This window comes from Plectropomus leopardus, chromosome 17, assembly GCF_008729295.1.
Source record: "Plectropomus leopardus isolate mb chromosome 17, YSFRI_Pleo_2.0, whole genome shotgun sequence".
In the NCBI taxonomy this organism is placed as follows: Eukaryota; Metazoa; Chordata; class Actinopteri; order Perciformes; family Serranidae; genus Plectropomus; species Plectropomus leopardus.
In genome coordinates, this window is record NC_056479.1 from 8,029,418 (window position 1) to 8,054,765 (window position 25,348).

At 40.7% G+C, this 25,348-nt stretch overlaps 1 protein-coding gene across 1 annotated transcript in view; it reads left to right on the forward strand.

Annotated features, from left to right (window-relative positions):
- cacng2a (calcium channel, voltage-dependent, gamma subunit 2a) overlaps positions 1-25,348 on the forward strand; it is an 82,317-nt gene that overhangs the window by 40,008 nt on the left and 16,961 nt on the right. The window contains exon 2 of the mRNA XM_042504145.1: positions 13,446-13,529. Within this exon, the coding sequence (XP_042360079.1) occupies positions 13,446-13,529 (84 nt within the window). The remainder of the gene's footprint in view (positions 1-13,445; positions 13,530-25,348) is intronic.

The following is a 25,348-nucleotide window of genomic DNA, read 5'->3' on the forward strand; positions in this document are numbered from 1 at the left end:
TGCAGTGGCTGTTATTAGCATGAGGTGTTTACTTGGCCTGCATTCTGGGAATGCCTCTCTCTGCTGCTGAGGGACTCTTCTGAGAACTGGACAGCTCTCGCCCCGTCTGACCAGAAGGCTGTGACGCACTCCACTGTGACACCGCTGACTCACTGGTTCCCTGTTTCCTGGATCTGTGAAATCTCATCCTACCCTTCGTCGTGGTTCCTGCCCCGATCCGTGACCTCACACGTCCCAGTGTGTCCACACGTCTGGACTGAGACACTCAGACGGACCACAGGCAGGAGAAATCCCTCCCACTCTCTCTGACATGAGCTGAGGGTGATGCGGCTCGTCTGGTCCTTGTTTATGAAAGACTGATACCGTGCAGAGAAGCAGAGAGGAGGAGACCTGATGGGAAAAATCAAAGAGTTAAAAACCGAGGCTGAAAACTGCATTTATCTCCATACATATTACTTTTCCTCTACGGGAACTAAACCGGTAGCCTGAAGCCTCCATCAACTGAAATTGTGAGAACCAATACGGTCTTGGTTTTTGGTTCTGACTAGGAGTCAAATGATATTGGGTTTTTTTTAGGACCAATACTAATACAATTATTAGTAGTTAATGAGACTGATAACTGGTATTTGAAACCGATATGTATTTACAATAAAAATGAAAATATTTGTGTCAAAATTTAGAATTTGGAATATGACAAACTCTGACACAAAACCTTGTTTAAATGTCTTTAGCAAATGTTTAATCAAAACTGAAACATCATATAGTTCCCTGCAACTTTTTTTTCGATGTTTGGTGAAATTAAAAAACAAAAAAACAAAAACGAATGAATAAAAATAACTCCCTGTGGTTTTACGATGTTAAAATTCCTCCCATGCTGACACATTTTTTTGCATGTATTGCAGACTGCCTTCCCTGGTGCTGCTTGAGTGTAATAAGCACACTTTATTCACACAACTTTATTAGCATAAATACTATATTCTCATAATAATAACTTTTTTTTCTTTAACTTACAACTTTATTCTCTTGAAGTTATGACTTTATTCTCTTAATAGTAGTATTGTATTATCATAATATTATGACTTTTTTCTCGAAATTACAGCTTTATTCTCTTAATATTGTGACCTTATTCTCATAATGTTATGACATTCATCTCTGTATTACAACTTTATTCGATGATATTACAACTATTTTTTCCTCATAATATAATGACTTTTTTTCTTCTATGATATTTTTTTCCAGTGTTACCCTAATCCTCCTTTGTAATCAACTAAGAAATTATTTGAAATAATTTAATATAAACTATAGTTAATTGGGCCATTCTTCATAATAAATACTTTGACTTGTGGTACTTTGTGGTGCTTTAATTATATTACACTTTTGTACTTACTAAGATTTTTTTAATGCAGGGCTTTAACTTGCAGTACTTTTACACAGTAGTATTGTTACTTATACTAAAGCAAAAGATCTGAATACTTCTTCCACCACTGGTCCTGCATTATTAACTGCATCTCTTTCCCCCGAGACCTGGAACTTGTATTCAGTTCCACCTCCTGAGCAGTTTAGGTTCAGGAACTCTCCCTGAAATTGGAGGGAAACACAGAAAACAGTATCTATTTTAGTTAGAGATTTAGTTCTTGTAGTGGAGAATGCCTGATACAGTATAAAAGACAGGAAGCTATAAATAAAGAGTGATTTGAAGAGAGGAGAAAGAAAAAGCAGCAGGCTGAAACGAATATGACAGAGAGGCTTCTGGCCTCCCTGCAGGTTCACTGCTCCTTTGGTGGTGGATCACAGGAGATCTCCTCCTCCCTTTCTATCTCTTCTCCATCAACACATCATCTCAGGAGTAAACATACCCGCAGACCGCTGCTGCAGCTCTCAGCTCAGATGCATATGTGGTGCGGACATCCCAGCGTTCAGGGCAGAGAGGAGCTGCTTTGTTGGGGAAAGCGCTCAGAGCCGAGTCGTGGGAGGTCAAATGACTGTCTAACATCTGTCAGTCATCCTCCAACGAGCCGAAACCTGATGGCACCTCGCTGCCTCCATTAGTCTGCCTCCCACATCACCTACAGCTACAGCTGCTGCGTTACATACCTGCCAACAGCCTGCGAGATGCATCTTTATTCGCAGAGTTGCTAAGATTGTGTTCTTGTTGCTTCCAGGTTTTCTTAAAGCCTTAAAGAAACTGAGAAATAAAAGCAGTTTTCAGTATTAAACTATTAATAAATAATACCTAGAGGTGTTTTTTATGGTTGCTTATTTAGTCATGAATGTTTTATGTTATAGAAAAATACTTTCTGAATTAAATTCTCAGGGGCTTTAAACTGTGCACCTACTTTAATTGTTCTGCCCTCATTGTATGTTCCAAATATTTATATATTCTTTAAGCATTTTTTATTATTTCTTATCATATATTCAAATCCTGCTCCTTCTCTTCCTGTAAAAGGTTGAGATATTTTGATGACTCACCCTGCATGTGGGGGCGTATACATAAATGCATAAATTATGTCCTAGCAAATGTGATGTGGAGAAACCAGCTAACCTCTTTCATCATATAGAGAGCTGAAGTTAAAGCAGAACGTCTGGGTTTTGTTTTAGAAGTAAGAAAAACTCATTTGTTCATTTCCTATTTACATTTGTGATGACTTAAGTAACTAGAAAATAGCAATATATCTTGTTTTTGGCGGCCTTTAACAAATATCATTTCCCATAAGTCTTGTTGTAATTCAAAAATCATGGCTCAACTAAAGAAGTTCAAACATGTCTGTAACAATAACAACAACAGCAGCAGCAGGGCTTAACATTTTTAACCCTTTGAAACCTGGATCTACATCTGTTTCTTGTGTTACATTCGGACATCTTTGAGAAGCGTTTAAACCTTTTGAAACATGAGCAAATTGGTTTGAGAATTAGGAAAAGCTGACAAGAAAATAAACTACAGACTACGACATACAGAGACGACATAATTCTACATTTAAAGTTAATTACATTTACATTTTAGCACATTTTTCAGTCCATTTCCCTTTTTTTGTTTATTGTTTTTTGTTTTATTTCTTGTGCTAATTTTCAAGTCATTTTCTTGTAAGTTTTTACTAATTCCTTTTAACCAACTAACTTTTTAGTTTTTACTTGCCTGTTGGCAAGACGTACATTAATCCCACAAACTAGTTCTTACTGTATACTTACCTGCAATGTTTGAATAAGAAAAAGATGATCTGCCAAAAAGTCTGGTTCAAAATTATCTTGAAAAGTTAAAAAGTTATCTTAAAAAGCAATACCTTTGAGTGTACCTATAGACATCCTGTTTTCAGAACAACAATTCAGTCCAGACTAGTGTTGGTAACTTAAGTATCTAAGATCATTTGCATTCTTCACAAATGATAATTAAATTGTTGATTTTCTTGGTGGAAGCTGTGTTATAAATATGAATTAACTTCTGCAATCATCATCAACAACTTCTGCAATAATTTCAAACTGTCATAAGCGCATAATAAAACACATTTACCAACATATTCAGATCAATCACTGCATGACTATCTCCAAGTGCTGCACAGGAGAATATATGTAAATAGTGGTTCAAGTTTGTCAGGCTGCCTTGGGAAAAAAAAGTCTTATGTTCTTTCAACTCTTTCAAAACTTCACCTCATACGTCAGATTATATACAAGCAGTAGATGTCATTCTACACAATGAGACACAACACATTCAGACTTCTGGAATAGACAGGAGGTTAAAAATCTAAATTATGGAGTGATGGACATTGATGGCTCATGATATCAGAGGTTGAAGGTAGTTGACCTTGCTTATATTTCTAAAATAGAATAGTTGCTGTCTAAATGACTGGAATTTATTTATGTGTGCCTCCTCCTCTACCCTCTGGTAAGGGAAGCAAACAGGCCTTCACGGAGGGTTTGTAGAGCCTCATCCATTTTCAAATCCTTGAGCGATTTGATCGGATGCCTCCTGAAATTACACCCTGTCTGCATATTCAGTTTCGCTTTGAAACCCGTCACATTACTCGAGCTTAAAGATGCTCTAAGTGTCATTTTGCTGTGTCTTTAAGTCTTCACACAACAGTTCTGCTGCGGCGTTGACATGAAAAAAGCATGTTTTCAGAGCCAGAGACGCCACATCTGTGTTGTGCGTGTGATGGGAGAGGGGGAGACGGCGTGTACGGGCCTCCCTGCCTTAGCAGGGTCATTACCAAGATGAATATAGTGATTATAAGGATGAATAAGGTGTGATTATGAAGATGAATAAGGCGATTAGGGCTCTTGTCACTGCTGCTAGGGCGGCTGTTCATTAGGGGGGAGAAGATGTCAGCGTGTAACATGCGTGAACCTATTACCTTTTCATCCACAGGGGATTTATTCGCACATACCTGTACATGCATGTATGAGAGTGCAACCAGAGGAGGTCATTTGTGTTCATTTGTGCGGTTAAATGACCCGTGCTTGCAATATATCTCTTTCCATTGGCTGCTCGGTGCTATAATCCCGCTTATGTGTTTGACCTGAAAGGACGTGAGACACACCTGACTGCAGGTTGCTGCTGTTTGGAGCTAACGCTGCTGTGCAGCCACTGTAACAGCAGCTGACTAATGCTGCATGCTGTGTCACTGAAGCCGCTGTGTGTCCAGGGGTTAAAGACACCTTAGCTGGCTCTGACCATGTGATCCTCCCCTATCCCAGATAGCTATAACCATGGCAACCGAACAGTTCTGATGTCCACATGGCAACGGCTGCCGTAGGGACTGAGGACGGAGGTGGGAGGAGGAGGATGTGAAAGAGGGGTTCTGGATGCTGACGCACTCGGTGGCTGCCTGGAAAGTTTTTGAGAATGCCGCCCACTGACGAATCAGAAGTGGGCTCCAATCTCTCTCGCTCTAACTCTTTTTAAACGGCACCTCCTACTCAGTCGAGTCCTCCTGACCCCCCCCCTTCACTCCACCCTCCCCTTCCCATAATGCACCTCCTCCGTGTTTGTGTTTCATCAAACCTTTGTCTCCGTCTGCAGTGCTGTGGCAGCTGTGATCATGTTTGATCGTGGTTTCAGGGTTTCGTGCGTGGGCAGGACCCAACCAGGATGTCTCTCTCCTCAGGCAGCCGGGAAGGATTCGTCCAGTTCTGCTACTTTTCCTACCTGCAGAAAGTAGACAGACAGTGTGATGCAAACTAATGGAAAAACAACGTGGAAACAAAAGGACTTGTGCATCCTGGGTACGATAGGGCGTGCTGGATGTGACATAGACACAGGTGCATTAACAGTGACTTCACAGGTGTAATAGCAGCACATCTGTAAGGCAACTTAATGTTTTCACTTATTCAAAATATTTTGTTGGTGAGCTCTGCTTGTGTTTAAATTCAGTTTTTGTGGAAAACTGCTATTACAGTGGAAACCCAAGATTAGTGTCACCAATTCAATATCTGACCAAATGTCTCCCCTTCTGTTACTGAGATATGATGCAGAGTAATGGCGAGTGAAGCATTTTTGCATGAAATTATGATGTCATAGTCAAGTTGAAGTTTGCACGTCGGGATATCAAATGTCAGCACGTCATTATTGTATAATATTAGTCATTTGTGTGAAAATTTGTCATAATTTCTTCTGACCTTGACTTTTGACCTTCGCCCACCATATTTTAATGATTCATGAGTGCAAAGGAAGGTTTGTGCCAAATATGAAAAAGGTGCTCAAGGTGTTCAATTGCTCAAAATATTGTGTTAACAAGACTGACATGGATGCAAGGTCCCAGTGACCCTGACCTTCAACTATCAAGACTGAATAAATTCATCTTTGAGTTCAAGTGAACGTTTGTGCCAAATTTGAAAAAATTTGCTCGAGGTGTTCTCTTAAGATATTGCGTTCACAAGAGTGAGATGGATGCAAGGTCGTAGTGACCTTTGACCACCAAAATCTAATAAATTCATCCTTGAGTCCAGATGTTTGTAAGATATCCCATTCATGAGAATGAGATGGATGTAAGGTCACAGTGGCCTATGATGTTTGTGTCAAATTTGAAGAAATACTCATAGATCCATGAAAATGTTGCATAATAAAAGACCCAAATTCTAATCCAGTTGTAATTTCTAGTTATTTATATCCCAGGTAAATGTTCTGTGTCCTTTAGGTCACAAAAGGTCAGGGTGTAGAGGTCAATATGGTAAAGTTGATACCTAATACATTGTAGGTTTGGGTTCAGTTCTGCATTGGGTTTCACTCTCATCATCATCTGCAGCACTACATGTGTGTATTGTAGGTGATCAGAGCGGATCATGCTTTAATTATATTTCTCGCAGTATCTGTGTTTACATTCTGTACATCACTGAGAAGAGAATGAGTACTGAGCCTTTCATCAGCTTGCATCATGCTAAACACACAGTCAACAATCTCCACCAGCAAAACACAATTTGAGTTGACCTTTCAGTAGCTATTCTGTAACCACTTAGCACACAGCTACAAAGCGAGGGCTATGCTATAAAAACCTAGTTTGTATGAAGTAGAATTCAACCATGTTGGAACGCTAAAGTGGTTTTAGTTGTTTGTGTGAAGGTAGGGTGAAAATATGACTCATAAAAAAGGGGGAGAAAGATATCGTTTAAACATGGAGTTAACACCTCATGTTTTCAAATGATCTTTCCTCAGAGGTATTCTGAGTGTTACACTCGGTTGTTCACACAAAAAGTGAAAAGAATAAATGAAAGAATAAAAAAAGTGCTTTGGAGGGAGGTTCAAACCCTGCACCCACCCTGGCCAATCACTGACGCAGTGATAGATACATATGAAAATGTACAAATGTTACATATCTGTGTTTTGCAGAAATGTACAATGCCAACATTTTCTTCTGGCAGCTGGCCTAATAGAGGTGTGTGTGGTTAATTTGTAGGGCCCTGCTTTTATTTGCAGGTGATTTAATGAAGCTACGCACAGTAGACGGCCATGCATAATGGCACCGAGCTCTGATGCGGCACTTCTTAAATCAAAAGCTGCAGATTCATCAACATATCTGTCCTGCAGTGAACTAAGGGAGAAACTTTTCATAAAGTAATGTGCAGCTACAGTTTGTCGTTGCCGATAAAATCACCAGATCAGCAGTGGAGTGACATTCTGCTAGAAACAAATGTGGTTCTGAGACGTCTATCCTCATTTTTGTCTGAGACCCAGTCTTGAAATGAACCTCCCATGTGCACCAAATGTATTACACAGACAGGGATTTCATGACCAGGAAATTACCAAACTGAAAACTGGAATTACACAAAAACCAAATTATGTTAACACTGCTAAAACAGTTTAAAATGAGTGTAAGTACAAATGTGTAAGTCCTTGTTTATTCATTATAGTTGAATCTTATTTGTGTTGACTTCCCATTGACTTCTGCTTTTAATGAATATAATAAATATAAAAGGTAATGGGGGGGGGTGCTAGGTCCAGCAATGGTTTTACAGTAGTTGCCTTAAAATTTCCCTGAAGCAGCAGACCAAAAGCTTCCCACTTACAGAAAGATAGCGAGAGAAAATAAGGGTTTTCTTCTCCTGTTTCTGTAGGATAGTGAGGAGCCAGGGGCCGAGCTCTTAGTATAAATAACATTAGAAAAACCATCTGAGCTACTTCACAGACCTTCTTTAACCAGTCAACACCTAAACCTTGGAAGGCTTCCACATTAAGCAGAGGTCTGCCTCAGCTGGAGTCGCTCCAGATTCCTGCACCTATACATGAACATCAGCCCAGGGAAAGTTTTTTTTTTCTTCCAAAATATGAATAAAGAGCAATGTAGCGATGTCACCAGCCCCACAATAGCTTCTCCTCACGGTTATGTGCCAACGGGGGCCTGAAAATAGGCTCGACACTGACCGGATAAAACCCAGGTCCCTCAGGAGCAGACCCAGAGCCTCGCTGTGGTGGGCAACAATAAATCTACACCCCCCTTCTTCTCTTTTCCACAACAACCCCCTTCTCTCCACTGCACTCCACTCTTGAGTGCTTCTCTGTCTCTCCGGGCTGTGTGGTAATGAAGTGCTTTATGGCTGCAGAGGTGGGGAGGGGACGCAGGGGGCATGAGGTTAGCCCATAGCTCATTCCCACTATAGGAGGGCACAGTGGCCAGCGGTGACTGGGCTGATTAAGTCTGGATCACCCCTCCCCTTGCACGCACACACATCCACATCCACAAGGGTCCGAGGGGGTTTGTGATCCCAGCAGGAGATCTCAGATAACCTGCCTCCTCTCTTAATGACGGCTCTACAAATTATTACCACTTGATTTATACCGTTCACTCAGGCTGAGCGCGCTACGGTTAACGTCTGGATTTCAACACAATCCTAAAAACCTTTATGTTGACAAGGGTTTAGAGTTCAGAGGGTTTAATTTTTCATTTGTTGTGTTGAATTATTTGAAGTCCCCTGAGTCCCAACTGTGATTAAAGGCTACACAAATAAGCTTGACTCGCTGCCCTCAAAAGCAGAAAAAAACATGTTTTTACCTTGTTAGTTAATTCTTCATGTCATAATGTTTGTTTTTAGAGAATTAAATTCCAGAGAAAAATGATCAAAACCTTTGCCTTCTTGTATTTCATATTAAAACTGAACTGTATTTACTTTCTGCTGAGCTGGATTTGACTGCTTACTCTCAGGCATACAGACAGTTTTATCATCGTTTTCATAATGGCTCTGTATGGTTCAGGGATGGTAATGTTGGTCTGTTTGTCTGTCCTCCTCGGTGGTGAACCCGTTTAGGTAATCAAGTTTGCTTTAAAGTTGCAGTGATTGGACAAATTGCAATGTGCTGAATTTGCTGAAATTGTTGTGAAATTGCGACATCCTGGAGAGCGTGATTATTATCTTCAAGAGAAAGCGGCTGTGGAACACTTACTTTTAAGCTAGCGTGAAGGTTATGGTATTTTGTGAAACTAGACAATCTGAGGCATCCTACTAATCACGTTGGCATAGCTTGTCAGCAAGGGGGCCAAACAAATTTAGGCAAAATTTTGGTGAGGGAACATCTAATATGGCCATTTTGAAAGGGGTCCTTTGAACTCTCAACTCAAGATACCTGAATGAAAATGAGTTCTATGGGCCCCAGCGAGTCTCCCCTAAACTTGAGAAAGCTTGTTCTTTGAAAATGTTATAAATGTACTCCTTCAAATTAAAGTTATATATTTGTTTTTTACTCAGTTTATTTAAAGAACATTGAATCACCTAACATGTAAGCTCGAAATGTTATCTGTGCTGGTATGATTCTACGAGCAGCAGATAATTAGTACTACTAACTGTAAAATAAGAAGTATATCAGGTTGCTTTAACTTTCCATATTTGCGCAGTTTTCAACAAGCCTGCTTCAAAGGCATGAGTGAATTTCTGAAATTCAGTTGCTTTTGGCATGCTATCCCCAAAATTTGAAGTGGTCCCATCTTGTCAACCCTATAAAAAAATGTCTGGGGGCATTGTCTATCACTTGAGTGAAATAGTTAATATTCTTAACAACGATCGGACAGATGGTCCTTCTGTGACTTTTCCTCTGGCACTGCCATTAATTTGACGTTTGTGGTTTTGAGTGAAATATCTTAACAACCACTCCACAGACTGCCGTGAAATTTGATTCAGATGTTTATGTTCCCCTCAGGATGAGTTGTAATAACTTTGGTGATCCTCTGACTCTTCAACTGGCACTATTATCAGGTCAAAGTACCATTTATACCTGCTGAACTATCTAAATAAGCATGCTAATGTTCTCACAATGCTAACATGCTGATGAGTTCAGAAGAGTGCAGCACTTTAGAACAGCCTCGCAGAGCTGCAAGCATGGCCCCGAATCCTGCAGCCTGATTCTTGTGGCTGTAATTTAATATTTAACAAAACATGTTGGATCTTTGAAGCACTTTAAAATGTTGCTCTGCTGCCCCCTCCTCCACTTTCAGTCAGCTAAATGCAAAAGTGCAAAAGCAAGACACAGTTTTCAGGTGACTTTGAAGACAGAGCCTTTTATAGTAATCCAGCACTAAAAGTGCAAGTGTTACACAGAATACAGGTGTTTCTCTTTACAAGATAAGTGTTTTGACCCACTGTACACCTGAGCCTCCAGTAACACCTCTCCATTCGACAGCAGTCCCCCTGCCAAAGCTCTTAATGGCCAGACGGCTCTCTCCACGCCTCGGCCCTGCGCTCACACTCACGTGGGGAGGTCTCTGAAATGAAAATGCCATTATAAAACATTTACCAGCCTGCTGAGTTTACATGTCTTACAAGAAAAGGACCGTTTGGAGCGGTTAAGTGTCACATAAATCTTTCAGCACGCTAATTGAAGTGGTTCCCCCAATAGGCCACTCTCCGCAGCTGCTATTACAAATCGCACAACTGCGGATGGGACGGCCAGCTGCAAACCAAATCTTACACCCACTTGATAACATTGTTAAGACACACATATACACACACACACACGGTGCTCTGTGGGTTGCTGCTGCTGCTAGTTTGCTCAGACAGCTCCACTGGGAGCGTGCAATGTAGTCGTATGTAAACACAAGTCATCTTTCAGTGAAATATGCTTGGAGTGGTGGCACAAGTGTGTTCCCCCCTCCCTCCCCCTCTGCATGAAATACAACTTATTTAGAGCTTATTTAAGCGGGCAAGTTGAAGAGGAACATATTCTTATTTTCAGCAGCAGCCTGGGGGAGTAGTTGCAGGAGGTGGCGGGGTTACACCTACAGTATGCACCAGCTTACATCTCAAAGATGGCATGCTACAGCTAGCTTCACTGACGCTTCTGAGAATCACTTTGAGCTTTATGCTGCGGCGCTAGTTAACAGAGATCACCTTACAACTGATTGGAACGAGCCCAACTCTCTAATCTCCAAGTCCGCCGCTGAAAGAGGAGCTATATGTCGTGTGTCAGAGCATCATGTTGAAAATTGTGCAGGTCTGTTAAACTCCGGAGGGCTTTGTCGTGGCTCAGCAATTACTGAGGCCTAAACTGTGACACTCAAACTTGATGTATTCCACCTCCCACTCCATCTTCCCTCTCTGTCCTTCAAAACCTCTCTGTTCCCTGCCCTTCCTATATTTATCTCCCCTCCTCCATCCCGTTACATTGTCTCTCTCCCTGCTCTCCTCCGTCTTTATCTCTCCCACTCTCTTTCCCTAATTGCCACAGAACCTGTTGATGTAAATCGATAAGTGTTTTTTTGATTATGGGCCAATAAAGATGGTGGGAGAGAGGAGTGAACACACACACACACAGTTGGTACACTGCATTGTGTCCATAAACGATTTGTGGTTTTTTCATGCACACGTTTCCACTCTCACAACTAAAGAAATATAGTGTGTGTTTTTATCCACCTGTATTTATGGACATATATATACAATATATACATAAAAAGCATGAGTTTAGAAACAAAAAAAAATCAGACTTTTTTCATCAACTCGCAATTGTATGCCTCCATGAGCTACTCAGGCTGCTCGTACAGTTTACATCAATGTCTGTGAAAACATGAATTCTTCACACACCCAGCAGATCTTTACAATCAGCAGCACACTTATCTGACCAGATGTTTCCCCTTCTGTTCCTGAGATATGACATTGAATAATGGCTAGAAAAGTATTTTTGCAGAACATTATGATGTCATAGTGAAGTTGAAGTTTGCACTTTTGGATTTAAAATTTTATCTCTTCATCATTATATTATATCAAACATTTGTGTGACATTTTGTCAAATTTAGCATATTCATTTTTGAGTTATGGTCAAAAACATGTTTTGTGAGGTCACAGTGACTTTACCTCTTTACCTCATCAAATTCAAATAATTTCATTCTTGAGTCCACGTGGACATTTGTGCCAAATTTGAGGAAACTCCTTCAAGGCCTTCTTGAGATATTGCTTTCATGAGAATGAGTTGAACACAAGGTCAGAGTGACCTTTGACCGCCAAATCTAATCAGTTCATATTTAAGTCCAAGTGAATGTTTGTGCCAAATTTGAAGATTTTCACTCAAAGTTGTCTTGATTTATGTATTCCAGAGAATGATACGGATGCAAGGTCACAATTCCTTTGACCTTTAACCACCAAAATTTCATCAATTCATTGCTGAGTTCATATGGACATTTGTGTCAAATTTGAAGTAATTCCCAAAAGTTGTTCCTGAGATATCACACACACAAGACTGAGATAGATGGGGTCACAGTGAGCTTTGACCTTTTGCCACTGAAATCTGATCAGTTCATTTTTGAGTCCAAGAGGAAGTTTGTGCCAAATTTGAAGAAATTTCTTTAAGGTGTTCTTGAGATAATACATTGACAAGAATGTAACAAACAGCCCAAAAATAAAAGTTGGTGTGTCTATAAAGACAAAATGCATTAAAATGCAAAGTAAAGCAAATAAATGATGAAGCATATGACCTAAACATCAGTCAAGCTTCCACTAAAAAACAAACAAACAAATCAGAAACAAACTGAAATACAATATTTTTATCACATTTTTCTCTTGATTTTTTTTAGTCATTAGAGGTTTGGCTATACATCCAACATGCCCCACATCTGGATGGAAATTTGCTAACTTAAATTAAGACAATCAAAACAAACATCTACTTACATCCATCCTGAGCTGAGTCTCTGAACAGACGGCGGCGGCTGCCAACTTGCAGGTAGCTGCGACACAAATGCTGCGCGCAGGTGGGAGAGCAGATCGAGGACGCTTTGATGGCTCTTTTTTTCCAGGTGACACTCTTTCTAATGTATGAGTGGTCATCACCGGGGGGTCCCTCTCTCTCTCCACTGCATGTGGGCCATTCACAAAGTAATAACCGCACCCCGCTGTGCCCATCATGCCTCACTGCCAAAACCTCCTCGGCAACACCTGGCACCATGGTAACCAACACCTGTCCACCTAATTAGAGGGACACTGGAGGGAGAGGAGATGAAGAAGTTAATGAAACGCTAATCTGGTCCAATCAAACGCCCAGGCATCTGCCTCCTCGCTGCAGCAGCAGGTTGCCGTAATGGCCGCCTTATGGGTGCCTCCCCTGCCACGCCACCTTGAGTGACCTCATCAACGCCAAACCTCCACTGAGAGGCTGCAAATAGAGGAGAGTAGACAGGAGGAAGTGGAAGGGAGAGGGAGGCGGGCATGCTGCTTCCTGGATGGACAGAGTGGCTGGACGGCAAGGTGTTAGCCAAATGAACGAGCATTAAGAGATGAGGTTCCCCGTGCACAGCAGTTGGAGCGGCTCCAGGTCGCAACAGCTGCGCTGCTCTTGTTTACAAGCCGCCACCTGCTGCTGGAGAGGCCTGGCGCTCAGGTCTGCTTTCTGAAGAGCTTCTTCTGGTCTGTGTGAAAGCCACGACCAGAGAAAAGGCTCTGCTATGAACTGCTTGGACAATTCAAGAAAGAGTGTACGGATCTTGTCTTTTTGGCATCCTCTTGTATGAACTCACTAAACTCTTATTTCTTTTTTTTCCCAACAGGAAACTTCAAAGGGATGTGTAAACAGATAGACCACTTTCCAGAGGAAACAGATTATGAAGCGGACCCATCTGAGTACTTCTTACGTGAGTATCTCACACAGAGAAATCATGTCTGCACATTAGATACTTCCCTAACAAGTAATTTTAGTCAACAAAAGCACAAGCTGACACAGATGGCTTGGATTAGGGTAAGGAGGCACATGTTAAGTTGTAGAAAAAAAACATCACATTCAGCCGGGAAGGGAACACCGGACTCCTGCATGAAAATCCGGGGTCTGTTTTTGCGTAAACTTGACTTGATCCTGCTGCTTATCATGCAGACATGACAGGTTCCATCTGGGCACGTTTTCAAGTGACAGAGACTGTCAATGTATCTGCAGCAGGTGCCGTCCAGTCATCCACCAGCGTATAATAACACCGCAACCAGTTCTGTCTGGCTGCTTTCTCGGGTGTGGCAATCAGCGGCATATCAGGCGGCCGTGAAAGGTGGCTTTTTGCATTGGGATCTTATGCCAAAAGCACTTACAAAGTGGCAGTATTTTGAAAGACTATAATCGTGCGACTGATGCACTGACAGGAGCAAACAAGGAAGCATTCAGGAGTAGTCTTGTGAGGGGGCACCTTTGGGTGGTGTATGAGTTGCAAATATCCTGACTTTCCCCTGGAGACACGACACGAACCGTGTAAACTCTGAGTCATTTTAAGCTGTTTCCTTCCTCCTTCCTAGCCACATTAATTTTATTTTTTGTTATGTAATTTTACGCCAAGGACGTAACGTCATTCATGGGGGGCTAATTTGTAGGAAACATTGTGTGTGCATTTTCGTAAGATACCATACGAACCGCTTTGTGAGGATACGTTGTGTGGTGAGGCTGGAGCATTTATGAACCTGGGAGTCAAGACTCAGGGTGAATATCCAGGACCTTCAGGTTGTGAGGAGACGGTGCTAGCAGCTGAGCTACTTTGCTGTCCTGCTGAGAGGAGAAGAACAGGGTTTGGGAGTTAGATGGCTGAATAAGCGAGGTGCAGGTGATTTAATCGCGCACGCGCATGAGCTTATTCCTGAACCTTAGTAATAACTTAAAGTAATAACTTCATTTGGTATTTTGATGCTCAGTTGTTTGACTGCGAGGGTAATTCACATCAGTCTGGACACACATATTTTAAAATCTGTCCCACTGTTTTTGCTCCGTCTCAGACTGGAGCGGGATGCCAGTAACTGCTCTTGGCCCGTGTGTCACTGCTGTCTCTGCCTGCTTTTAGCACGAGGCCGGCCAGGCTGCAGTCCTGCCAAGCAGCTCGTCTGTTTTTACTGCTTGGCTGTGTGTAACATAACGTGCAGTGTTACAGTCGGCTGTGTACCCTGTAAACACAGCCCATTGATTTCTGCTCTCTTTCCCTTTGTGCAAGCAAGACAGAGATGCTTGTCGAACTCATTTGCCTGCTAATCCTAAAAATCACAACAATGACTCTGAGCTCTTGATGTACTGTTAGTATCTTTAGCTCAATACTCTCCTCTGATTGGCCAGTTAATGTGTTTGAGACTTTTATTTGTGAATTACAGACCCACTGAGTTTAAACAGCAACGTCTTGTGCTGAAATCAAATCTTTCTCCTACACTGCTTTTCAAGAAATTAGAAGCAAAGAAAACATTTCCAGGAAATTATATTTCTAATTCTCATAATTAAATACTTTAAATTATTTTTACAGAATTGTTATAATTTTCTTGTTTTTGTTTTGTTTGTTTGTTTGTTTTACTTTCCCTTTTTTTCTAACTTTTTCTTGTACTTTCTACCAATTTCTTGCTAATTTTTAGGTCATTTCTTTTTTATGTTGCTCATTGCTTTCTTCCCATTTTTAAAAGAAATCAAGCCAATTTGCCCAGGTTTCAAAGGGATAAAGCAGCTCTGATAAAGATACTTTTTTGGAGAGCATCACTGCATTGAAAAACCATGTTTACACAGACACGTTACACACTAAAAATTACATCTGCTTAAATTCTGACATCCTGGTCATCACTCCACCACCTAAGTCTATAACAGTGCATGCTTACTATATGCAACCAAATTTGCATTCCCATTTATTGTGTATTAGAAGCCAAGTACGATAGATATGGTGCTCACATGAAGACAGCCGCTCAAGCTGCAGCAACATTCTGAACAGCTCTTTTTACAGCCAATAAATGCTAAAGTGAGACTAATGTTAGGTTAAATAAGACATTTTTTGGCAAATATCTTAATTTGAAAAATATTGTTCATGTGAATCAGCCATTTCCAGTTAAATTTGTAAAACATGACAGAAAGTTGTTTTGTCCTGTTGATTTTCATAAATAAAACATTCTTTTGTGCAGAGAAGGGGGCAGAGGGATCGTAGGATGCACACAAGTGACCAGTGGGGCAGGGCAAATACAAGGTTATGCAAACTGGTTGCGTGTAGCAGGCATTCACTCAGGAGTTGGAGAGGGCGTGCGAACCCCTTGTCTTCACTATGAGGACGGGACTAACATTAAGATAGCTGTAATTGTCATTAAATATCTCCAAAAACTGGTTCCTCTACCAAGGAGGTTACATTTTCAGTTTAGTTTGTCTGTTTGTCAGCAGGATTACCGGCCAGATTTTCATGAGAGTTGGTTAAACGAAGAGTGGATGCAAATCACAGGATGGATACATGAATTGTTTTTTGTTTTCGTTAACATTGATCGATTTGGTCATGGCGGAGGTCTGCACTCTGCACCTTTTTAGTTTCTACACGTGTTATACACACAATGTGACATATGGGTGTGAAGGCTCTGGAGTTGGTTAACCCTTTGAAACCTGGGCAAATGGTCTTCATTACTTCCAAAAACATGGGAAGAAGCAATGAGCAACGAAAGAGGACATAACTCAAACATAAGCAAGAAATTAGTCAAAAGTACAAGAAAACAACTAAAGCGACAATAACTAAACAAAGCAAAAGAAGGATTAAAAACTCAAAACAAGACTTTGAAAAAGTCCTTTAAACATTATTCTAAATATGTAATTATGATAATAATAAATATAGTTTATTCCCTAGCTTTTTTCTTTTTTTCTCAAAAAATTTTCCATAAATTAAAAAAAAAAAAATTTTGTTTGTTTGTTTGTTTTGCAATTTGTGGAACATTTCTTGCTAAGCTGCTCATTGCATTTTTACCACCAACAGTTTGTTCAGAGATTCATGCTATATGCTAGTGGCTAATGTAGCCCCTGGCCACTAGCCTGTGGCAGAGACAAGCAGCTTAGATTTTGTTTCATGTCAAACTTGTAGTCTTTAGACTAAACTGATGTGGACTCTCTGAAGACACTTAAGTATTTTCACATATGTAGTATTACTCCCCAACACCTGGAAACATACTTTGATGTGTAAAACCAGAGGAGTAAAATTGATTTCTTTGGTTTATTTTCTAATATATTACATTAGTTGCTAAGTTTAGTCCCTGCTGACCCCTGATGTGATATGATGTGGTGCCTCCTCTCTCCTCTCTCCTCCCCCGCCCTGCTGTAGCCTGCAGTGGTTTGAAACTAGAAGTCAGAAAGTGTCCGTCTCCTCGTCTCCATCAGCGGGGGGACAGTAATTGAGGCCTCTCGGAGAGCCGAGCAGTGCGTGACAGTGCTGAAGATTAAGCCCAGCCAATTAGGCTGTGTTTGACTTCGCGCTCTGAGCGGTTGTTCCCGTCCATATGTGCCAGAGAGGACGGTTATGATAACAGCTCTGGTAATGATTCTAACAATGCCGCAGCCCTGGCAAAGGCAGACCTGTCTTTATAAAGGAGCATCTCTCGGGCTGGCAATGGCAGGGTTGCGGGGTAGAGGCCTCGCTCGGGCACTCGGACCACCGACGCTCGTCTGCATGTGCGTGTGTGTGTTAACCTCCTCCCCGTCTGTGATTGGAGGAGAAGGCTGCAGTGCTCCCAGTGGCTTGCCAATTAGGACACTCACATCCATAAATATTTCAGCCTCCTTCTTATATAGGTCAGGCCTCTCTCGATCGCTGTCTCTCACACTCTGCCTCTCTTCACCCTCACACCCGGAATATTTCATGTCAGGAGTTGTACACTTCCTGTTGTCATGTGGCTCAAAAAAGAGACTTGACTGTTCAGAGTTGTTCAAAAAGGGGGCACGAAGAGGTCACAGAGGACATCTTGGAGGGTGTCTCCACATTAAATGCCAGGGATGTATTTTTTTAAATCTGCCTATTTCCATTTTCATGAACGCACACCTGGTATTTCCATAATGAGGAGTTTCACGGCACCTCTGGGTGGCCAAAGACAGAGAAAAGCTGCCTCTGCTCTCACATGCAGGAGCGGGAGACAGCGAGGGGGGGCAGTGGGACGGGGAGGGGGGGGGTAGTTATGCAACAAAAATGATGTCACTTCAGGTGAAGGCCCCAACGGAAGTGACATCATCGCCGGGGAACTCGGTGGTCCAAAAAATCGAGGGGACACTCCGGTGATGTCATCAAACAGCGTAGAGAGGAGGAGGGAGCAGAAAACACAAATCTGACTATATTCTGCTAAACAGGCGCCCCCGCTTCATCAGACACACACACTCTGATCTGCTGTCCTTACCCTGACACACACACAAACACACACACACACACACGCATACAAACACACCACGTATCAGTAGCTTCTCTGTGTGTCTGTTCCGTGAGCTCTCCCAATAGCAAGGCAGTTTGCACATCCACACGGAGTTATATAAGCCAGCTGAGGCACACTAAAGCGCCAGTGGGTTTTTAGATCATGCCGTGTCGGAGCTCCCATCATCCACTGCTCTACTGGGCGCTAAGCAGCTGAGAGAGAAGAAAGAGAGGAAGAAAACGCCCAGTTATGCAAGCTACTAATGCTAAAATGAGAGACATCAAGTCACTGTAATACTGAGAGGGAGATCATGTGAAGGCGAGGGGGGACTCCCGTGGATACATGCTGGTGTTTATATCATCCTAATTAATAAAAGCAATTATTACGATAATCTATTGATGAAGTCATTTACCAAACTGCTTCCTGCTGCTTATGTGACAATACATTAAATAGCTAAAGGTTTTGGACTGTTTGACTGGTCGAACAAATCAATTTGATGAATTCTCCTTTATAGGAAATTATGGTTTTTGCAAGATTTCTTACACCAAAACTAGCAGTGGAAAGTAACAAATTACATTTATTTGAGTATTGCACTCAGCTGCGTAAATATAAATCCTTTTTACACAGAAATTGTGCTATAGGGTCACTACAAACTCCTTTCTTTACACCTCCTTTGCATTTTTACACAGAACCAAAAGATAGTAGCATCATTCCACTCCAGTGTGTGATTTCAGACAGCATACCGGCATCACTGAACCAAAAGAGTGTGACAGGCGTGATGTTTAACACAACAGGGTCGGCCTGTCATGTGACTACACACTTAATTAACAATAGCAATGGCAATAACAATAATTTACCCTCACTGCTATATGGTGCTTGATCTCGTCCTCTGCTCAGAGGGTAAGGAGCTCCTTAATCTCATTGTTTTCTGAGTTTGCAGAAATTTACGGCCGCTGTACTTCTTTGAGTGAGCTGCTAAATGGTTACAGTTTGCTTATGGTTTATCAAATTTTGGGGCCAGCAGATCCACTGATTAAATAAATAAATAAATTTAAAAAATTAATAGTTGCGGCACTAATATATTATGCTCTGTAAAATGACCTGTGGCTGTAACTACCGCTAAAAAGAAATATAGTTACTTTAAAAAGATATAATGCAGAAAAAACATAGAAAATCATCACCTTAGTGGCAGGAACCAGATATTTGGTGTGTTTTCACTATTTTTGCTTGAAAAATGATTGAGGTTAATAATAAATCATTAAAATACATGTCAATAATTAAAGGCTCAAATATAAGAACTGCTTAGAATCTCTTCTTTCATTTCACTGCTAATTCATTTGATGCAACTCTTATGGTATTTTATCAAGGCTTGAGTTTCTCTGACTCCTGGCCACGACACTCTCTGCTGCTTCAGGCTGCGTCTTTGCTTGTCAGATCACAAAGCGTTTTGTTTTTCTCACCCTGCCCTGTGAAAAGAATCCCCCAATCCTACAGTGTGTCCCACTTCCATACTAAAAACTAATACTTAAAAGTGTGCACTATATTCTGGCACAGTATTAAGGCCTTTTTTACCCCCTCGATTAACTTCCTTATGAACTTTCCCGGATGTTTTTTGCCTCGAGCTAGCGTTAATCTGTGCCTCCGGTGTTTGCATGCATTCATCTGAGAGTATTCGCTGACATTGATGACAGAAGGGCAGGCTTGTCACAGCCTGTGTCACCCTGAGGCCTCGTGGCAGACTGGACGCTGGCCTGAACTGGCTTTGGCGTCGCCCGATAAAATCAATGGGTCTGGAGCAGGACACGCAGGGGCTTATAGGGCAGAGCAGCATTACATGCCGACCATTGCCACTTTGTGTACAAGAGCGTGCACTGGTGGAATGTAACTAAGTACATTTACTTAAGTACGGCAATTTGTGCAGTTTGATGTACTGAGTATTTCCAATTTATTTAGTCTCTTCTTTTTGGACTTGAGAGAAAGAAGCTCACAGCCCAGTCGCCAGAGGAAGATGTTAGAACTGTAACAATCTGCAAACCATGTGATATGCTAAATTTGTACATTTAATATATATCATATAGTCATTGTCGGGTACAAACCTGGTATCTCCACATTTATTTTCATTTTCTGATGGTCCCCCTCTACATCTATCAGTGGGTTTTACCATTTTTCTATAAATGAAATGAGTTTAAAAAGCTTGTGACTAAATCTCCTATCTCCACTGGATCCTTTTAAAAACATAGCATTTTATCTCATTCCTGAAAAATAGCAGTTTTGGAGATAAGAGGTTTGCGCCTGACAGCAGCGATATCAATGTTTTTAAAGTGACACTGCTGACTTTGTCACTGAGAGGCAGACCAAATGTGGTTGCTTTTTAGTGACCCTATATTGTATTTCCAACGGGTTGTGAGTTTTTTTTTTTTTTTTTTGTTGCTGATGTTTTGGGATAGAGGATTGCCTCATTGGAGGGCGTTAGTATGAACACATGACCTGAGATGCAGTCATCGAACGAGAAGATAACGTGTTAATAACAGGTGATGAAGTTAACATCCGGCTCCTGTGTTTGCATTAGCAGCTGTCCCAGTCGGTCACGGTGACATTGAGCACCCCGTTCCTCCAGCGGTATCCAAGGCAACAACTAAGGAATCCATTGACTGATACATAAAACACACAGCGTACAGACATGGGGCAATAAATTAAAAGCAGATCATTTTTGTCCTGGTTGACCGAGTGAGCGCTATAGCACTCTAACTTTATATCTTATTAACGGGGACAATAGAGTGGGAGCAGCTTGTAAAACACAGAGGTGAGAGAGTGTGTCCTCGTTTTGAAGCGAGATTAGAAAACACTGCGTTCAGCTTTCACTGTGGCATCATCAAAAGACGGCTGCACCTTCACAGATCAGTTTTACATGCACACGTTTATCCATTAGCTGCTAATTTATACCCCTGTAAATGGCAAATTATTTGCTTGTGTCCTTTTTCATTTTTAAAATATGAGGCAATAGTATGTCAAGTGTGACTGAAGTACTTAGACCCTTTACGTCAGTAAAAGTAGAGAACCATAGTCTAAAGTAGCCTACTTCACTACAAGTGAACTATAGATGTTACTTGAGTAAAAGCACATTAGAATTATTATCTAAATAGTATCAAAAACAAAAGTAGTCATTTTACAGAATGGTTCTTTTCACAGTGCAATATTGCTTTTGAACGTTAAATTTTTATTAAATTGTTCATTAAATTGTTTTTATCAATAACAACTACAAGAGCATTTCAATGGTGTGGAGCAAATTTTAGTAATTTTGTATACAACTGGGTAGATTAATAGTGCAATATATGTAACTACAGATTAAATAATATAGTAGAGTATAGTAGAATATTATAGAGTAATATAGTATGGTATAGAATAGGCCCAGTATAGTATAGTATAGTGCAGTACAGTACAGCACAGTATAGTGGTATAACATACTATAGTATAGCTATATTAGCTATAGCTATGAGTATAAAGATGTAAAAAATCTAAACACTTAAGTACAGTAATAGAGTAAATGTACTCATTTAGAGCACAGATCTCCGCCAAGGCCAAATGCCCTTTTTAGCAAAGTTAACAAAAGTGAAATTATCCGTCAAGTGATTCAGAGCCGCACCAAAATGTTCATAATTTCAGTTTTTGATTTACTCTTTGGTTTGTCTGCACTGTAAAAGATGTTTAGAGTATTTTTTGTGCCATTCAGTCTCAAGGTGTTGTTGTTAACCCCCCCAGTGTGCTGCTATATGTGGATGATACTGATCTACTGAAAAAGGTATCCTGTGGAGTTTTTAAGCACTATAGCACTATGGAGGACTGTTTTCAAGCAAGGGTCCCCATTTTGTTTTGTACCAAGCATATGGCCACCATCCTTTCAGGCTATTCTGCCGATCATCAGTTGGTGGTAACACGGCAACAAATGTATCCATATGCCAACAAGGCCAGTGAGGAACACAAGTTTTAGCTATACATGTATATAACTGATGCAGATTTTTAAAATATCTTTAAAGAATTGGCTTTATGGTGAAGGAAATACGTTCTACGCAATATCAGATGTCTTTCACAGGTATTTTGAGCGCCAAGTAAATTTGTTTAATTTCTTTCAAAAACATGGAGAAAAAAGGCAGTTAGCATCTTTGCATGAAATGTCCCGCAATTTGTAAGAAATTAGTAGATTTAGAGATTTAAAGAAAATTAGAAGAAATGTCCAGAAAAAAACATAATTATCAAGCATTTTTGTAATTTTGCTGTTTCTTTTTTGGTTTTTTTGCTAATTTTCAGGTAATTTTCTTGTACTTTGTAATGTATTTCATGCTTATTTGGGGGTATTTCTTTGTTATAGGTTTCCGTCTTCTCATTTTTTAAAGAAATTTATTCAATGTGCTCAGGCGTTGCAGTTCTGTCACTGTGCCTGTGCACGTGTGTGTGTGTGTACAGTCTAAGTCTAGTTTGATCAGTTAAAAAGTTACAAAAGGACGTATGAGTAAATATCTGTGATATCAATGTTGAGCAGTGTATCAGTTTATCAGGTTTGTAATCGTTATCTTGATGTAGCCAAAGATGAAACCTGTGCGAGGGCAGCTCAGTGTGGTATTCACTGCCTTGCTGATGTTGGCCACTCTACGCCCTGGCTGTCACGCAGACGGTCAGCCGTGATCTGTGGGGACATCAGCAGTGGAGTGAGAGGGTAATTACAGTAATTGAAATGTGTTCTGTGGAGGGAACTTTAATTGTCTGAGCGGGCCTGTCATGTGAAGAGATTTCAGTGTGAGGGAGCTCTTTAACTGTGTTCCACTGACCCAACTGTCTGTGTGTGTGTGTGTGTGTGTGTGTGTGTGTGTGTGTGTGTGTGTGTGTGTGTGTGTGATGTTGTGTTAATATGACAGAGCAGTACTCAGTGAGATGCCACACATGCATGTTCATCCAGAGGTGGAAGAAGTATTCAGATCCTTTACTTTAGTGAAAGTGCTAATACTACACTGTTAGTTACATCACCACTGTGCACATGTTTACATTGTCAGGCTGTGGTTTGTTTGTGCTTGCAGATTTTAGATCTTTAGCCGTCTTCCATGATGAACACAGAGACTAAAATGGAGAGATTTATCATTTGTGATGGGGAAGTTTGAATCACTTTTGTCTTTGATTTCGGTTTGTTTGAGAGCATCCTGCAGCTCCCACAAATATCAAAAAAACACAAGTTAGACAAATCAAGTGGGTACGCTCCAAAGTGTCAGTCTTTTATGTACAAAATTCCCTCTTTGTGTTAGTATCCCTCTGCTCCGACTCTGCCAGCAAACACTCTTTTCACGGCCCTTTACTTTACTTTCTGTGATGCTTTTGATCATTTCAGATTGTGACATGTTTTTCAGTTCAGGATAAAGTTCTTTAACGAAATCTGCATTGACTTTAAGGCTGGAGAGGTCTTTAGTTGCGGGATTTTGATGTTTTTAAAGGAACTCTGGAAGTGAAATACTGTTGCCTTGAATTTTGTACGCTTTGAGTGGATTGGCTCAACCAGCAATTTAAGCACTTGCAGAAAAAAAAGTGCTGTCTTCAACCTGAATCTAAAACTTTGTGAAACATGCTGAAAGCTTTTACAGAAAAACAACACCACATAATAATTCTCTCATTCTCATCTAGGACAGCAACAAATATTCTTAATTTTATTAATTATTCTGTTAGGTGTTTTTTTTTCTTCTTTAAGGGAACTTTTTTCCTTTAAATTAACCTTGTCTTAAATATACTATTTTTACTACCTAAAAGGACTAAAGAAAACAGTAAAAACTGATATTTGATAAGTTGGAATCAGTTCAATGGTTGCACTTTTTTTGTAAAAAAAAAAAAAAAATTTAAAATTACCCAAGGTCCAGTGTGTAGGATTTAGGGGGATAGATTGGCAAAATTGGAAAATAATAAGTTTGTTTTCTTTAGTGTATAATCACCTGAAATGTTAATTGTTGCATTTTTGATACCTTAAAATGAGCCATTTATATCTACATGGGGAGCTGGTCCTCGTCTACGGAAGTGGCCATGTCGCACCTACAGTAGCCCAATGTGAATGAATGCGTCACCCAACATAGTTAGCAGCCCCTCCACAATGAAAGCCTAAAAAAACAACATTGATTTACCTTAACACCAAACTGTTTCATTTATTGTTTTATTGCTGTAAACCACTGGGTCTTTTTGTTTTGAAGAAGTGACATCTGCAGATAATTCAGCTGCCGGTGAATCCTACTACACATCTGGGTCTCAATAGGTCCCATATTTTGTTCATTTTCAGGTTCACTTGCATTTGGGAGTACAACATGTTTAGTTGTAGAAAATGTTTACATGCTTTTCAAAAAACACAAATGGATTGTCAACAGAAATAATGAGAAAAAAGATAAAGAACTAAACAGCCAAAAAGTAGATATCATGACAACATAACTAAGTGTAAATACAAACATTTGGATACAAAATGACTCATTAATGAATTCCCAGAGGTGTCTTTAAAACGTCAAATCTGAACATCTCGGCTTTCATTCTCAGTCTAGTTTATAAATGCCAGCAAGTGAGACTTTGCATTTATTTGCTAATCAATTCAAAGTCAAATTGCGTTCTGCCTGCGAGGTGTGTTGTCAAGATGCATAAGCTTTCAGATGCAGGCTGAACGCTGCGTAAGCATTCTTGCAAATTTTGAATTTAGCCACCAAAGCTAATTTCCGTTGTTTATGCACATTGTTTCACACATTTTAACACGCTCGGCAGCCACTCCGTGTGTTTTATCTGCAATGTTTGATGCCAGGTTTTATAAGGAGGGGAGGCTGGGAGGGGCGAGAGTTGGGGTTGAGGGGCAACAAGCCTCTTGGTCAGGATGAGGACGATGCAAGGGCTCAGTATTGAGGAAGAGGAGGAGGAGGTGTGGAGGGGATTAATAAGCGTTTGTAGTATTAAATCAATGTGCCTGGGAGCTGAGGCACCTGATTAGCATGACCCTGTCCTGCACATCAGCACATTCTGGGCTGGGGGAGGCTGATTAAGAGCCAATGCTAATTTCCTCTCAACCCTGTCAATGAAAGAGAGAGGGAGAGAAAGTCAGAAAGACAGAGAGAAGGGAGTGCTGCAGAGAGATGCCTTTGTAAAGAGGACAGAGTGTATGTTTATTCACATGTACAGCACATGTGTGGAGTGTCACCATTTGTGAGTGTACTTGTACTTAGTTATGTTTATGTGTATTGCCTGTGTTTACCCTTCACACTCTCACTAAAGTTTGTTCTGTTTTATTTTGATTTTGGACTGAGTTGAC